The 15411-nt window shown below is 43.2% G+C and overlaps 5 protein-coding genes across 5 annotated transcripts; 2 read left to right on the top strand and 3 right to left on the bottom strand.

Annotated features, from left to right (window-relative positions):
• The first annotated feature begins 469 nt into the window (after positions 1-469).
• On the top strand, positions 470-3010 carry knon (knotted onions). The gene is made up of 2 exons (NM_137289.1): positions 470-713; positions 880-3010. Exons 1-2 carry the CDS (start codon positions 550-552, stop codon positions 2918-2920), a joined length of 2205 nt encoding a protein of 734 aa, NP_611133.1. The 5' UTR covers positions 470-549; the 3' UTR covers positions 2921-3010.
• A 3655-nt stretch (positions 3011-6665) lies between these two features.
• S-Lap8 (Sperm-Leucylaminopeptidase 8) lies at positions 6666-8799 on the bottom strand. The gene is made up of 2 exons (NM_137288.3): positions 8481-8799; positions 6666-8401 (listed from the first exon to the last, which is right to left on the bottom strand). The coding sequence occupies exons 1-2, from the start codon at positions 8580-8582 to the stop codon at positions 6899-6901; spliced, it is 1605 nt and encodes a 534-aa protein (NP_611132.1). The 5' UTR covers positions 8583-8799; the 3' UTR covers positions 6666-6898.
• A 1917-nt stretch (positions 8800-10716) lies between these two features.
• Positions 10717-11846, bottom strand: CG33459 (uncharacterized protein). The gene is made up of 4 exons (NM_206133.3): positions 11625-11846; positions 11496-11544; positions 11260-11429; positions 10717-11189 (listed from the first exon to the last, which is right to left on the bottom strand). Exons 1-4 carry the CDS (start codon positions 11833-11835, stop codon positions 10765-10767), a joined length of 855 nt encoding a protein of 284 aa, NP_995855.2. The 5' UTR covers positions 11836-11846; the 3' UTR covers positions 10717-10764.
• Positions 11847-12097: 251 nt separating this feature from the next.
• On the bottom strand, positions 12098-13225 carry CG33458 (uncharacterized protein; the record flags this gene model as incomplete). Its single annotated transcript, NM_206132.3, has 4 exons — positions 12098-12557; positions 12608-12783; positions 12841-12889; positions 13015-13225. 4 exons carry the CDS (start codon positions 13223-13225, stop codon positions 12148-12150), a joined length of 846 nt encoding a protein of 281 aa, NP_995854.2. The 3' UTR covers positions 12098-12147.
• Positions 13226-14346: 1121 nt separating this feature from the next.
• Positions 14347-15058, top strand: CG15712 (uncharacterized protein; the record flags this gene model as incomplete). The annotated part of the gene is made up of 2 exons (NM_137287.2): positions 14347-14889; positions 14945-15058. Exons 1-2 carry the CDS (start codon positions 14359-14361, stop codon positions 15056-15058), a joined length of 645 nt encoding a protein of 214 aa, NP_611131.2. The 5' UTR covers positions 14347-14358.
• Positions 15059-15411: the final 353 nt, after the last annotated feature.

Here is a 15411-nt window from a genome sequence, read left to right as displayed (position 1 = left end):
TTACCTGAAGAATTGGCATTAGCCCATTTTCGTTGCGTTATAAATTGCGTTTGTCACTTTGGAGCATTCGCAGACTCGAGAGGTCCCAAACACATACGCATATCCTGGGTGTGATTTTACATTTCCACCCACTCCACCCACTTGGCAATGCCACCCCAAAAATACCCCATCTCCATGCAATTACATTTAACTTTCCTTGAGCAGTCTGCTGGGTTGGAATTAATTTTCGATTTTATTGTCAGTTAGTCAAACCCACTTGCTTAGCTGTCGCTGCGCCTGACTCTGATTTAATTGAAACTGCATGAATATGCAATTTCGGGCTATAAATTGAAATCTCGATTTCTCCGCCCACCCCGTTTTTTTTTATAGCCTTTTGGAATTTTCACTTTTAATGGCTCTCAGTTGGCTCCTTAGGAGTTTTCAACACACACACACACACTACGCACTCACATATTTGTACAAGTTATAGAACAGACTGGAGGCCAATGTGAACACACCTGAACATACACATATATAAATCCATAAAAATACTGCTAAAGAATCCGAAGGATGTGGGAAAAGCTGGTGAACTGCATCAAGAGCAATGGTGGCAATGGTGGCGTCAAGAATGTAAGCTGCCAAGTTGTCGAACTGGCGGATCTGATGAAACAGGTGCCGCCGAACCAGATGCACAAGTTCAAAATGTTTGCCAAGAAGCACGAGGAGTACAAGGAGTAAGATGGGGTCACCAAAAACAGGGAATTGGGGTCACCTGGGGGAGCATGAATTAAGTCTACCTTAGAAGGGCAGGGTCTTTACTAATTATTTAGGTTACAGCTTATGTTGCTTTATATGAGAATTATTTCCCATTGTAGAGAATAATATAAATATATTTTATAGCCGCGTTCGTAAGTATCCGGAATCGATGCCGACAATCGACTGGGAATACTACCGTCAGAATGTGAGAGAAGAGTTTGTCGATTGGGTGAAGGGATACGAGACCAAGTATGATAAATTGCATTCCGTATTCGAGAATCGACATGCCATAGTAGATCACAAGCGATACTTTGAACTCGTCGATGAAGAAAAGAAGGTGGTGACAAAATGTATTAGCGAATACAAGGCGGAGTCGGATAAAAGAATCCAGGAGCTAACCGAAAAGTTGGAGTTCGTGAAGGCAATGCGACCCTATTCCGAAATGACCATGGAGGAATTTTGTTTTGCCCGTCCGCACTTGGCACCCGATTTCATCAACAAGCCCACTTTCTGGCCACACACTCCTGAAGAGCAAATGCCAGGTCCATCGGATCCAGAGGCAGCAGCTGCTTTGCATCACGAAGAGGAGCCCGAACCGCCAAAGAAACCAGCTCCCGAAAAGTTACCAGATAAGCCTAGTGGAGAAGGAAAGCCTCCGGCGGCTGCGGCTCCAAAGGAGCCAAAAGAACCCGTTGTCGACACCTCTCAGTTGGCCGAAAAGGCCACTTTAATCGCCAAAGATTTGATGGCCAAAGCTATTGTTCTTTTTAATAGTCTTAAAGAAAAGATGTCGGGTCTGGCCAAGAATGTTCAGAAAAAGGCAGACGCCGCCAAAGCTGCGCGTTCCGAAACTGCCAGCAAATCCGCAACGCCTACAGCCGCACCAACCAAGTCACTGGACAGCATTACGGAACGAGAGTCTGGACCGAACATCTGCAACCAAACTATAATACGCAGCGAGGAGGCAGAGGCCAATCCGGAGGTTAAGGCCAGGCATACTAACCTTTCCATTGAGGCGGATCCTTGCGATGCCCAGGAGGAGCGAGCCAGGGAGATAGCTAGGACATTGGAGCGCAAGAGACAATTAAAAGAGGCGGAGGAATGGGAGAAACACAAGACCAAGAAAGATCCTTGTGACGCCGAAAAGGAAACTGATCCTTGCAAGCTCATGGAAGAGGAAACCGTTTGCAAGCCAGATCCTTGCAAAGCGAAAGAGGAAGAAGCAGTCTGTAAGCCAGATCCCTGCCAGCAGAAGGAGAAAGAAGATGACATTTGCAAGCCCGATCCTTGTAAGCCGAAGGACGAAGAGGGCTCCTGTGAAGATGAGGAGGATCCTTGCAAGAAGAAGCCGAAATGCGATGGTGATTACCAATTCGGTGGTGACAATGAAGGCGGTTCGACAAAATCGAAGCAGCAGGACCAGGTCTTCATCAACATATCCGAGTGCAGTAAGGAACTCGCCAAGCAGGAAGAAAAGAAATCTGGTGATTCGGGTAAGCCCAAGGAAAAGGCATCACTGTCAGAAATTCCACAAGGATCAGATCAAAAACCCGTGCTTGGCATGCAGATAACAGAATCCAAGGACTCTAAAAAGGATCACAAAGCTAGTATTGAAGGCGCAAATGAAATTGGTCCTGTGTATACAGATCCCAATCAACTTGCAGAGCTGCTAGTCCAGAAAAAGGAAAAACCAGTTATAATTGAAGAAGCACAGAAGCCCGAAGATGACAAACCAATTACCATATATCCCAAGCTAGAGATATCAGCCAATCCGAAGGGCGATCAAGTCAAGCAAGAAGCTGAAGGACAAAAGTCACCCAAGGATATGGCCAAGCAGGTGTTCACAATGGCCTCAGGAGCTGCTACTCTACTAACAGAAGCCACCAACACACTGGAGGACTTGAAGAGGAAGAAGGAGGCTCGTCTGGAGGCACTGGAACAGGCCTACACTTCGGCCCAAAGGCAGGCCCAAGGAGCTCTGGCCGAGGCATCGAAGGCCGTGGAAGCCGCCAACAATTTGGCCATAAGATCTGCCGAACAAACTGGCGAAGTGAGCAGCCGAGATCGCGAGGCATTGGAAATGGCCGAAAAGCATGCCATTTTGGCCAAAATGCTGGCCGGACGTGCAGTGGCCTTGAAGGACGAAATCGCTCGAGTTCTCAAGGATCTTAAGAAGAAAAAGTAATCAGCACAAACACTATTTCGTAATAATTTTCTACCAATTTGTGTTAGTTGTTTTTCGTATTAAATTTTATGTTACATTTGTTTACCGTTCAAAGTTTCGCTTTCATTTGATTTCGAATCTCGTTACGTTTGTTTTCATGCAAATTTTTTTCCAGGCCAGCTTTGCTGACCAAAAAGTTGGTTGGTGGGCATGGGCAATAAATTTATTCTTTTCCACTAGCTTCGCTTTGCTGTTACGGCTAAAAAGTTTTCTATTTGGATTTTGCAAGCGAAATGAGTGTGAGGCGTTTGTAGATTGCATAATTATGCTAATTTTGTTGTTTATCCACCCGCCAAGTGTAAAGGGGTATAGTGTGCGGATATGAAAAGGTGAGTTTACAGAATTATCAAACCTGTTTTTACATCTCTGTATGTGTTTACTAAAAAGTGCATTTGTATTGATTGTTTTACAATAATTGAAGGTGAGTTTATCCTACCTTATCACAATCTTACCTGTAAAAAAAGCAGGGTATAACCAAGTCAAACTAGTCCACTTTTTAGTTTCTCCATTTTGTTTGGCATTTCAAAGCAGCCGTTCGAAAAGTGTTGCCTACATTTTGGCGCAGGGTTTTCGCAATCAAACACATTTGCATAATTAGCTGGTCCTGCTTGTGTAAGTGTGTGGGTGTGTGTGTGTTTGTGTGTGTGTTACTGTTCTTGCTGGTGCGTGTTTAATTCCAGTTTGATAGTTTGTTATAAGCTTTAAGCTGAAACATTCCTTTTGTTCGCACATAACAATGGCTCGGTCTGCTTTTTGGCGGGCAATGTAAACATTTCGCTTAAACCCTGCTTTAATTTATGTGTATTCATTGGCCAACACAGCTAGGTATATAAATGTGCATACCTATATATTTGTTAACTTAAGCGGCGTTAAACAAGCCATATAAATTCAATTTGAAAGCGCTTTGTCTGCCGCTTTTTGTGAGTTTTCATTGTATCCACCTTATCGCTTAATCGATTACGTAGGTGACAAAACCCATTTTACCAAGTGCGACGGGATGTTCGGTGTAAGCGGGGTAAGCGGTATATTCAGGGTCTAATGTACCTTTTGGGACACCTTTTCTGGCCCCTGGTGGAATTTGCATATTTATTTGGATTTTCAAACTGATTTTAACCCCTGCAAAGGTTAGTCGATTAAGCTGAAAAGGATTATTCATGAGCTACAAAGTGCCGGTGGGGGCATGGCTTAAAGTCAGAGCCAAGCCAACTTCGATGGAATTGGCCATTTGGCAGAATCTGGACATTTTCCACACCTCCCCCCCCCAACCCCCTTGCGCACTTCATCCGGCCAGCGAAACTTTTGCTGACTAGTTTCATGTGCTCGTTGACAATTTCCCGCTGTTTCTTGTTGCGGAAATATAAAATATTGCGATTATGTTTATTGTTTTCTGTCTCTGGCAATTTTCAATCGAAATAGATTCTTTTTGGCAAGCACGCTCGCATGCGAGTTCAACTGGCACTGACCCAAACATAATTAGAAATCCTCGCACCCGACCCGCGATTTTCCCGCAGACGGCCAATAACTTTTCCTTACGGGCATTACGAGTGTTTTTATGGACCCCCCCTTGCCATTTCTGGTATGTGCAGCTGATTAACGGTTGGCTTTTATGGCTAGCACAGTTTTTAATAGCCCGGCCAGGAATGCGCACAAAAGGGCCTAATTAGCGGCATTTAACTAAGCCTCATGTTTTGGCGACGTGATCCTGATTATTACACCACCAACAACAACAGCAGCAACGAAGGCATGAAGGACCCGACTTCACCTGAGTGCCCGCGACCCAGGACATTGAAAATGTAAATTTTCTGCTCGCTCGCAGCGGGATGGCAATATAGCTGGCAAGCTTGATTAGTATATGCCACCGACTCCGGCACTCCGAGTCTCCCGGCACTGCGGCATCTCGTGTCCGGATCCGTATCCGTGTCCTGGTACTCGCCGCGTGTCCCTCCACAAACACTGGCAAACACACCAGCTCACCAGCTAACTCGTACCCCCACTTAACGACGTAGTTAGCGTTAGTTAACGTATGTACGTGATATCGTTAAACTTGGTCTAACGTTACCAGACCGCCATCGCATAATAAGTGTCTTATTAGTTATACCGTTCTACAGTTTCACAAATTTGGCTAGTTGCAAATATATCAAAAACTTTACAAAGGCGGAGTTCTAAGCACCGTCAATCAAAATATTCTGAAATAAAATGGATAGCCATTAAACAGAACAAAAATTAACAGAAAAGTTGTAAATATTGTTTTTAAATATTTAAATTTCTCACACAGATTTCTTCAATTCATATTTTATGCAAATTTTTTCCAGTGAATGGATAGAATCCTGGGCATCCTGGCCAAAGGCAAGCCCAGTTTTAGGACACGCACCACTAGACTGGGAGACACTTTCCATGGCTAGGGGCAAGCTGAAACTTGGTCTCCCGACTGGCGTCTCATCAATGGCCAAATTCTGTTTGCCTTGCTCAACTGTTGCCCTGAATTTCAATTTGTTATTTGGGGCGCCGCGTGTGTGCACTGATATGTGGGTTTCGGTTGCTGCAGGAATATTCCTCATCCTTGCAATTCGCTTCAATTAGCCAATTGCTGATGATTCCTTCTTCTGCGGCTGCTGCCAATTGGTGGGCATTGTCGATGGGTTTTAATTAATTCAAGGCAAATACTGAGCCCAGCCAGGCGATTGTAAAGTTTTCGGCACGAGGAATTCTTACGCAAGCTGGTCCTAAAATAACAAACAACCTGAAAATCTATTTCTAAGATAAAATTAACGCTCTTCTTGCGGATGGGGCTGGGGAAATGAAAATTAAATTCCAAACAGCCGGTGGGCCTCTGTTTGTGGGTGGGGTGTAATTTTCCACCCAAAAGCGGGGGTTGTTGTTCAGATGGGCGGTGGTGTTGGCGTTGCTGTCCAGGTAATCGCCAGCGTGTAGTATTTGCTTTTGGCGCTGCTTGTTTATTTTTTAATTTCCTTCCAATTAAGCAACAAACAAGATACCAAAAACGAAACTGAGACTCAAACTCAGTCCACAGTTGTTGCGATAAAAACGCGCACGAATCAGCAAAAGAAAAAAGGTAGGAAGCCACCCGAGGTAAAATTAAATCAATTCGCAAGGACCATGCTGGAAAATTCATTAAAAAAGCCGAAGCAAGACGTTTCTATTTGAGGTGGTTCTTTTCTACTTTGTGTAATTTGGAAGGGCCATTTTATCAGATAAGCTGCGAGAGTGATGGAACTGTCTCGCTGGACTTTAGATATTGGAATATAAACTAAATAGGTAAATATTTTTAGAAAAATTAAAATTCCGCATAGATAAAAAAGTTTACCTTTGCATGTCTATAAAAATGTAAAAAATGCACGAGGTTGGCATCTAAAGTTGGTGGAGCACATATTAGCCCGCCATGATGTGCAGAATATTGAGGTAGAACCTTCGTCACGCTTTCCATTGGCCATGCAAAACATGTGCGCATTAATAAGGAATGTGCGCTAGAACTCACATCGCCTTTCGTCACGTACGCGTTCCAGTGTTTTCTTGGAGCAATTAGGCCTGTGCCGAAATAACCGAATATGCTTTCTTCTACGGCACTAATTAGGCATATGTAAGCGCGTACTGCCGGTCAGCACTTAGTCCTGGCTAATGGAGGTGGTCCATAAAGGTGACTGAGGTTGCCATGCGGACAATGGGAGTCTCTTTAAAAGAAATGTTTAATTCGCTACCTGAATTTTATTCTATTTAAGTTCACAACCATACTGATACCACGGAATACATCTTTAAGGTACAGGATTATCACCATACCGACTAGAAACTAACCCGAACATGGGCACGTCAAATGGATAATATAGAACAAGTGACCGAGCACATAAAGGACACTGAATTTTCACACAGACACGTATTATCGGGATGTCGCGGATCCCTCGTCAAGTATAAATTAAAGATGCATTATTTGCAGGCCATCTGGTAGAGGAACTGGATGATCGATCGAGTCGGACGACCAGTCATGCAATCCTTGAGCAAATACGGAGGAACTCCGTGCTTAGCCAGCATTCCGGTGCCGTGGGTATCCAGGTGCACCCAGTCGGAGCAGGGAACCAGTTCGTAAAGGATAGCAGCCGCCAAGCAGGAGGATGCGTGTCCCTCTCCCGTGCTGCATATATCGTAGGATGCACGGGGGGCCACTAATTTGCGGAAGTACCTCCATAGGGGCATGCGCCACAAACGATCGCCGGTGAGAGCTCCGGCCTTTTGGAAATTCTTCCAGAGGAAAGAGTTATTGGTCCACAGTCCGGTGGCCGAGGCTCCCAGTCCTTTGCGAATGCCGCTGGCCATCGAGCCCACTTCCACCACCAACTTGGGCTTGAAAGTCGATTGAGCGTAGAGCAGGGGATCGGCCAGGAGGACAGTGCCGGCCAGTGAGATATCCTTGATGCGCATGGTCTTGCCGTTTAGTAGTGTGACCACATCGCCCGGCTTGGTGGCCATTCCCGATGGCATATTTTCACACAGGGGTAATACGGCGGACACATTAATAGGCAACGATAGTGCGGCTGCCGCTCGAATGGCGGCCACGCAGACTGCAGCTCCGGAAACTGCTCCGCGATACTCGTCCATTCCCCTTTTCGGATGCAGGCATAGGCCACCGCTGTTGAATGTCAGTCCCTTGCCGAGCATAAGAATGGGTCGCTCCTCCGGTGAGGTGCCGCAATAGCTAACCTCTAGGATAATGGGTGGCTCGCACGAGCCCTTGGCCACCATGAGGAAGGAGTTGAGATTCTGAGTCTCAATCCAATCCATTGAACGCACTTCGACTGAAACACCACAGGGACACAAGGCATCCACGGTGGCTTGGGCGAAAATGGATGGCGTCATCTGGTTGGCGGGCGTGTCCGACAAACGACGGGCCAAATTCTGTGATTCGGCCTTGAACAGCCCCCTTGTCCAGGCATCCTGATCTGTGGATCCGTACAGCTCCAGTTTCGGTATGGCAATGCGGTTCTTCTTGCGCTTGTTCACATTGTAACGCCACACGGCCATGGCGGCGCCTTCGGCAGCCTGCTCCGGATACTCCATGCCATCCACATGGCAGGTGGTGCAGCCCTGCAGCTGAAGTGCTCGGGCACCCACCGCGGCGCACACCCTCACGTTCTCCATGCCCTCGTCGATGACTTCCTCGGCATTGAAGCCAGCTCCTTCCTTGCCCAGGCCCACAACCGCCACGGCCCAGTACTCCTTATCGATATTCTGATATAGTCGACCCACTCCGAGCTCCCCATTGAGTCCAGATTCCTTGATTAGTTCCGTGATCTTGCCGCCAACACGGTCGTCGAACTTTTCGCCACCTGGGGACAACTTGAGCCCCTTATCACCATCCTTGGCATACAGGCCAACCACTACTCCCTGCAAGTTGCAGGTGTTGCAGCTGCCATCCTCACTCTTGCATCTCACCTGTGGGTTTTTTTGAGTAAGTGTTGTAAGTATTGTCAAAATGTTAATGAAATTGAAACATCACAGATTCACGTCCTACCTGCTGAAAAGCTGGAATTCTGGCAAAAATGAGCGCCTTGTGGCACCTGAATAATCCCAGTGTAGAACGGCGCAGGCTGGAGATCATCTGCGATCGAGTCATTTTGCGTAGAAATTTGGGTAAACTTCGCTAAAGATTTTCACTGTTTACAGTCTATTTGCTGTGTACTATAGAACAATTTAGTATGGCGACCGAGTGGGGAAAACTAAACACTGAAGTGGAAAATAAAAAAAATCGTGCTTATTATTTAAAAAAAAAATGTGTTAGCTTCGTTGAGCTGGAATCGAGAAACTGAACTAATTCCATATGTTAAGCTACTGACATTTTGTAAATTTTAGGAGACGATTGCTAGGATCAAAATTTTTTTGCTTTTATAAAAAAAAAAAAAAAAATGATAACTCTTAACCGAATAGTAAATTGCCTTTCAGTTGTCAGCGTTGGGTTATTTATTTATTAATCCGCGAATAACCTGGCCGCACTTGAAACTTTATGTGATGATTAAATTTGCAATTATCGGCAACAACAAGTGCATTTCTGCAGGCGACATAATGAAAAAGTGAATTGCAGAAGGGGTAAATATATAAAAATTGCAACCAAGCCGCAGACGAAACACGTAAAAGCAATAAAGCAATAAATTGCCCAATTTGAAGCACTATTGTAGCCAATAATTTGCACAGCCACTTGGCCGCTTTTCTGGTGCAGAACCCCTTCAACCAACACCCGTCCACCACCCACCACCCACCGCATATAATTTTCAACAAAAATATTCACATTTGTCAATGTCGCGTGATTGATGTGGTCGACGCATTTCCGCCGAGTCGAGCGGGCCAACCAACGTGCTGATGGGGCCAAATAAAAAACAGTCAACACACAGTCACAGACGCAGAAATACACTGAAACAAAACTAGTGATACTTGTGGTACATAGTTTTGTTTGAGTGCAATCAAGTTAAGACGATTTAAAACTTCCATTTGGAAACTTTCTAATTCATTTCATTGTTCGTGTTTCTAATTTTAACAAAGACTTATTTAATATTACATTATATAGCTCTAAGAATTTAACTATAAATTTAACCATTGACTGCAGTTTTTCGCTCAGTGTGCGCACAGTCACACACATGAGTACACTGCCAAGTAGGCGGCGCATAAAAACAAGCAAAAACATTCATTTTTTTTTTTGTATACAAATGAGCGCGCAAGAAGGATGTTGAGGATGGCGAGGTGGGACATGGCCATTGCCATTGCCATGGTTATGTGTGCGACTGTATGTAGCCATGGCGGTGAATCTGGTTCCGGATTGTGGATGTGGCCAAAGGGTATGGGCATGGGCGTGTTGGCGACATTACGCGATTTCACGCATGATTTCAAATTAATGACAGCCGAACAGCCGAGCGCTCAGTGTACACACACCTTTAAGCCGACGAAACGAGGGTAGCGAAATTTAAAATGTCCAGCCGCACAGGATGTTTAATTTCCTAAATGCATAAATCTCACTAGTATACGCACAACAAGCGGCAAATCTAAATCTAATGCGGTTAACGCTTTTTGCCGTGTGCGTGCAGCATCCGAAAATCATAAACAAACTTCAAAGGAGGACAATGGCCAAAAAGACGGGGGCCCCAAAAGCGTTTTGCAGCTTATTACGAACGGTAGCCAGTTAACTGGTTAAACTGGCATACCAGCATCCCGGTAACCGCAGCAATTCAGCTTCACAGGACCTGATGGCCCCCGTGGGTGGTGGACTAAGGCCTCTAGTCGACTTTTGGCCACACCACCATCCCGCATCCCATTCCAGCCCAAAAAACACACGTAACGCGTTCGTTGCCATTTCCATTTCCGTTTTTTGTCCTCAATAGCAGCAAATGCCCCGCAAAACACACGTAACTTTGCTGGCCTCGTCCTCGTCCTGGGCGGAAGATCCTTTTACAATCGAACACTTACTCACCTTCGGCTCGGTTATTTGTTTGCTTTGGCCACAGAATATTGCCAATTGTTGCAGCAACGATATTGATGCAAATTTATTGCCTGCCGTCTGCCTTTTGTGCGGCTTTTCAGATTAAAAGAGATTCTAAAACTGATTTGGGACTTTAATATAAATTCTTGAACTTGAATTGATTACCAAGAAGTTGCTTTAAAGTTATGGCACTGAAAAACAAATTAAATAACACTGAAAGGCATTGTCATTTCAATCGCAAAACAATGCATTCGCACTCCAAAAGCATAAAGTTCATATAGTTATAGTTCAAAGTTTAATATAAATTTATTGATTTGCTACTAGCTTTTGGTTAGGACATGTATTTCGCGTCGTATAAAGTGGTCCTGAAAATCCACTCGGTGAAGCTTACAACGTTTGTGAAGACAGTAACTCCATCACAATTCTTGGGCCCACGGCTAACAATTCCCACTTGAGCGTGAATGTATCTTCGATTATGCACCACCTTCATTGCAAGTGGACTGCCAGAGTCCCCGACGCAGGCAAATGATTTGCTACTTCCGGCACAGATGTGGGTATGATCGACAGAATGTCCGTACCGATCGTGACAGGTTCCCCGATCGATCTGGGTGAGATTGGCGGATTGGAGTACTTGGCTAACAGGTTCAGTTTTGGTCGCACCCCAGCCGGTAAGAGTGAAGTCTTCTACAGAATCCACAAGCCAATACCATTCGTGGAAATTTTCAGGCAATACCAAACATATGGGACGAATGGCAACTGTAAAATATAATTATGTTCCAATTTATAAGGAGAACTTTGAGCTAACGTTATCTGTATATTCTATTACCTGTATATTCAACTGTCTGATTCAGTTTCAGTAATGCTATATCATAGGCTGCAATCGACCTATAACTGGGATGCGTATAGATTCTAGTTACCATGTATTCCCTGTGCCTGTGTTTCGGGTTAATGGAATCCATTTGTCTTGTCCAATCATACTCTCCCAGTCGAACCGTTCTAAAATCGTGAAACGACAACCATTAACAGAACAAATATATTCAAAAAGCTCTTCGGAATACTAACAAGTTTTTCGGAGTGGGCATCACACAATGCGCAGCGGTAAGCACGAATTCTGAAAGATTTTTTTTTTACATTATTAGAATTTGTTATTTTGTGCGAATTTATTTAATAATATTTAATATAAGTACATACCGCTCGTGATAAGTGAGCCGCCGCACAGGAACTGTAAGTGATTGTGCAGAAAAGCCATCCATGGTGTTGAGACTAACCCAGCATCCATTCCGCCAAAAATGCGCATTCGAAAAGGTATTTGGCCACAATTGGGTTCAAGTAAAACGGCCAGTCCATAGAGAAGTTGGTTGGCAATTATAGAAGAAACTAGCAAATACGAAATGTACTTCATCTTGAGGCTCGACATTGCAACTGAGAGAAGTTTTAGCTTCAAAGTAATTCCACGTTCTTATCAGTTGTTTCGGCAGCTCAGTAGGATTTTTTAATAATCCGTTATCAGTGACCAGCGGATTATAAGAAATGTAGATTTGTGGAATTTGTATACCCTTGTAGAGGGTATAAAGCTTTACGCATGAAACTCTATAAAAGTCTTCTTTCCAAAGAAGATAGTCTAAATTGACATTCTAGCATTCATAGTAAGCATTCGTTTTTTTATTTATTTATTTCTTTTTATTTAGCAAGTTTAGTACTATTGCTTCTGTTGTCAATGCCCGCTATTCGTGATTATGGTTCGATGGATCCAATTCGAGTAGCTTAAAATATTCGTGAATACAGAAACACCGTGAAATGGTTGCCGAAGATGGCTAACGATTCCGAATTGAAAGAAACGCTTGGCGTACTTATAATCCACCATACTGCCCAGCGGACCTCCAGAATCGCCTTTGCCAACATAATGTTTACTTTCGCCCGCACAAATGTGAGTACGATCAACCATGTATCCAAACCAGTAGCGACAGGTGAATCGATCGATTTGGGGAATTCTTGTCAGTTGCAGCTTGTCGCTCACTTCGGATGCATTGGTGGCACCCCAGCCGGTTATAATAAAGTATCTAATGGTGTCCACATATACCTGCCAGTTTGGATTCAGCATCAAGCAAATCGGACGTATGCTATCTAAAGTAATTAAGTTGATTAGGTATTAGAAGCTTATTCAAGGGATTTACCTGTATATACAACATATCGATTGAGTTTTGCCAGCGCTATATCGTAATAGTGGGCTGTTCTGTATAGTGGATGGATCAACTTTTGCATAATCATATACTCTAAATGTGGGGCCGCACATTCAGACTCATTGCAATCAATTTTCTGACTAGCATCGTTCTCTCCTAATCGAACTAAACTTTAATAATAATTACTTAATTAATGATTTAGTTTTTCATGTTAAGATATTACTTACACCTTAGCATTCTTATCCCTAAAACAATGGGCTGCTGTCAGCACAAACCCTAAAAAAGTCATGAGTTGTTTATAAAATCGATGTATTTAATAACTTAGTTCAGTTCAATAAATTCTATACTCTGTATTCAAGAACTTACCTTCAGTTGAATAAAGTCTATATTCACATACTTACAATGATTGAGAAGCGAGCCACCACAAATGAATTTGGAGTTAATATGCAAATAGGCTAACCATGGATTGAGCATCAGGGGACTATCTCTACCGCCAGTTATCCGGTAGGTATATTTCGAAATGCCACAATCCCATTCTAGAAGATACGAATATCCTAGAGATATTCCGTGTCCCAGGATCAGTAATGCTAGCAGAGCTGGAATAAGCTTCATCTCGAAGCTGTCGAATGCAACTGACCATCAATTGATGCAATGCTGTAAATAAAATTATGCAGTACACACGATTTACTTATCACAAATATATACTAATGAGTAAGCTCTGGTTTAAATGGAAGCATATCCGTACTGACATTATACACTTAAAGCTGCAAATATCTTTTTATACATATCTATAAATAGAGGGCCGCCATATGTGTTGTAATTTATGGTTAATGTGCAAAAATGATTCTCATTCAAATGTGCCATGTTCAATTTGCTGCTTCCAGCTTTTTTGGAAGTGCGAGCATAAATTTGAGCAATTAATTATAATCTACATTAGCTTTCGCTTTAATAAATTGTGTGACCACGCAAATGTTCTGTGGTTTACTCCAATGAAGTCTGGTTTTCTTCGGTTCGAGGTGGTGGGTGAATAGGCATGGAATTCTCAGAAGGCTCGTAAATTTGGCGAATGCATAAATCACGCAATTGAATTCTAATTTTTCGACTTCTGCAGACACAACAGAACAATGTATTCAGCTTGTGTGGGATAGGCAATTCAGACTGGGATAGGAAATGCATTCCGAGTCTGAATCAATCATTATTTTTAATGCACAAATGGGAGCAATTACAGTCAGTTTGGGCCAGACAAAAGAATGTCTCACTTGATTTATCGTGGTTTGGCCAACGTTTGTTGACCATGCATCTTGTTTATCATGTGCGAAGTCGCTGCTTTGAATACTGGCTACAGATTGTGGTTTGTGTACTTATTCCCAGTGTCGGTGAAAGCGAAAGTGTGCAGTGGAAAAAATAATAATAATATAGTTTTTATTACGATAATTCATGAATAAACATTTGCCAATTAATACAAACACATATTGTAAGAGATTAAATAAGCATGAAAGCTATCTAGTTTTATGAGATGAGATATTATGTAAAAGCTATACACATATTTATAAGTGGAACTAATTCGACGATATTTGGCGTTTTTTTCGGCTGTGTAATAGTTTGTGCGGTCCAAATAGTTGATGAGACTGGTGACAGTTGACAATTAGCACCTGGCACACCCCCGCCGCCAAAGACATTGGTAAATATTGTACCCACGAAAGTATAAAAGGCTTGGCCGCTACCAAAACTCTAAGAGTCTCATTATGACTTTCTCCACCTCCGTGTCGGTTATTCTTTTGATCTCAGCAATTAGTTGTTGGGCAACAGCATTTGGCGGCTTGCGAGAGGATCTCAAGGATTTCGTAGCCTTGGTTCCACGTCGCAGAATTGGTTTTATTGCCGCCAGATACTATATCTTCGACCCGAAGTTTCGCCAGGCAGTGGAGTTTGTTCGCAGCGATGAGTTCATAGCCACTTGGCAGCAAGTTCGTGCCACTCCGGATTTCGTGAATATTATTAACTATGTGAGCGATTACGGTTCTGGCTACGACATTACCACACTGGTGGACAGCTTGCCAACACGTTTGCGTGCCTATCAACTGTCGCGGACTGTACCAGTGGAACTGATGCTGCGACGCGACCTGAACACCTTCCTCTGGGATGTTATTCATAGTTTACCCAGGACCAGAATCTATTCCTTGATAGCACAGAAATCGAAACAGAGCACTGAATTCGCCAAACTCTACAAGGCTTTGAGGGATAAGGAGTTCAAGGAGCTGGTGCAGCGTGCCAGAGTAAGATTTCAAAAGGTATCTAGTCGAGTTTTTATAACGCTCCGCTTTATCTTAGCTTTCCAGAGATCTTCAGGCGCCCATAAAAAAGTTGAGTCAGAAGAGCATCAACGTGGATGAAATACTTCAAATCGTATTTGAGGTAATCAGTTGGGGTCCCAAGACGTCCTAGATTCTATTGATTCATAGTTTTCAAAAGCGAAAGGATACATTTTGTATGTTCATAAGGATAATAAAAATATTTATTTTAGATATTACCTATCAATTATCACTTATATCATCTACATCATCTTATATCTAGCCTGATCTTTAACTTGCATATAAGCTATGTGTGAAATATGTGAACTTTTATATATACATAGTTTATTGTATTTTTATATTATTCCTTACATTTTAGTCTCATACTCAAAACTTCGTACCATTTTCTGTGTGTAAATAGACAATCGCAAAATCATCGTATAGACATGACCTTTGGGACTTAGCTGCAATCTCTTCACCTGATGTGCAGTCAGTACAATGTGGAAA

Source organism: Drosophila melanogaster, chromosome 2R (genome assembly GCF_000001215.4).
Source record: "Drosophila melanogaster chromosome 2R".
NCBI classification, from domain to species: Eukaryota; Metazoa; Arthropoda; class Insecta; order Diptera; family Drosophilidae; genus Drosophila; species Drosophila melanogaster.
The sequence above is the reverse complement of the archived record's forward strand: the minus strand, read 5'-3'. Positions and strand labels throughout refer to the sequence as shown.

Excerpts from the sequence above, each read along its gene's own strand:
- knon (NM_137289.1), top strand. The coding sequence starts at position 550 with ATGTGGGAAAAGCTGGTGAACTGCATCAAGAGCAATGGTGGCAATGGT. Across the intron at positions 714-879 it reads AAGCACGAGGAGTACAAGGA|CCGCGTTCGTAAGTATCCGG; the intron begins GTAAGATGGGGT and ends TATATTTTATAG.
- S-Lap8 (NM_137288.3), bottom strand. The coding sequence starts at position 8,582 with ATGACTCGATCGCAGATGATCTCCAGCCTGCGCCGTTCTACACTGGGA. Across the intron at positions 8,402-8,480 it reads GAATTCCAGCTTTTCAGCAG|GTGAGATGCAAGAGTGAGGA; the intron begins GTAGGACGTGAA and ends AAAAACCCACAG.
- CG33459 (NM_206133.3), bottom strand. The coding sequence starts at position 11,835 with ATGAAGTACATTTCGTATTTGCTAGTTTCTTCTATAATTGCCAACCAA. Across the intron at positions 11,545-11,624 it reads CGGCTCACTTATCACGAGCG|AATTCGTGCTTACCGCTGCG; the intron begins GTATGTACTTAT and ends AAAATCTTTCAG. Across the intron at positions 11,190-11,259 it reads TCAGACAGTTGAATATACAG|TTGCCATTCGTCCCATATGT; the intron begins GTAATAGAATAT and ends TATATTTTACAG.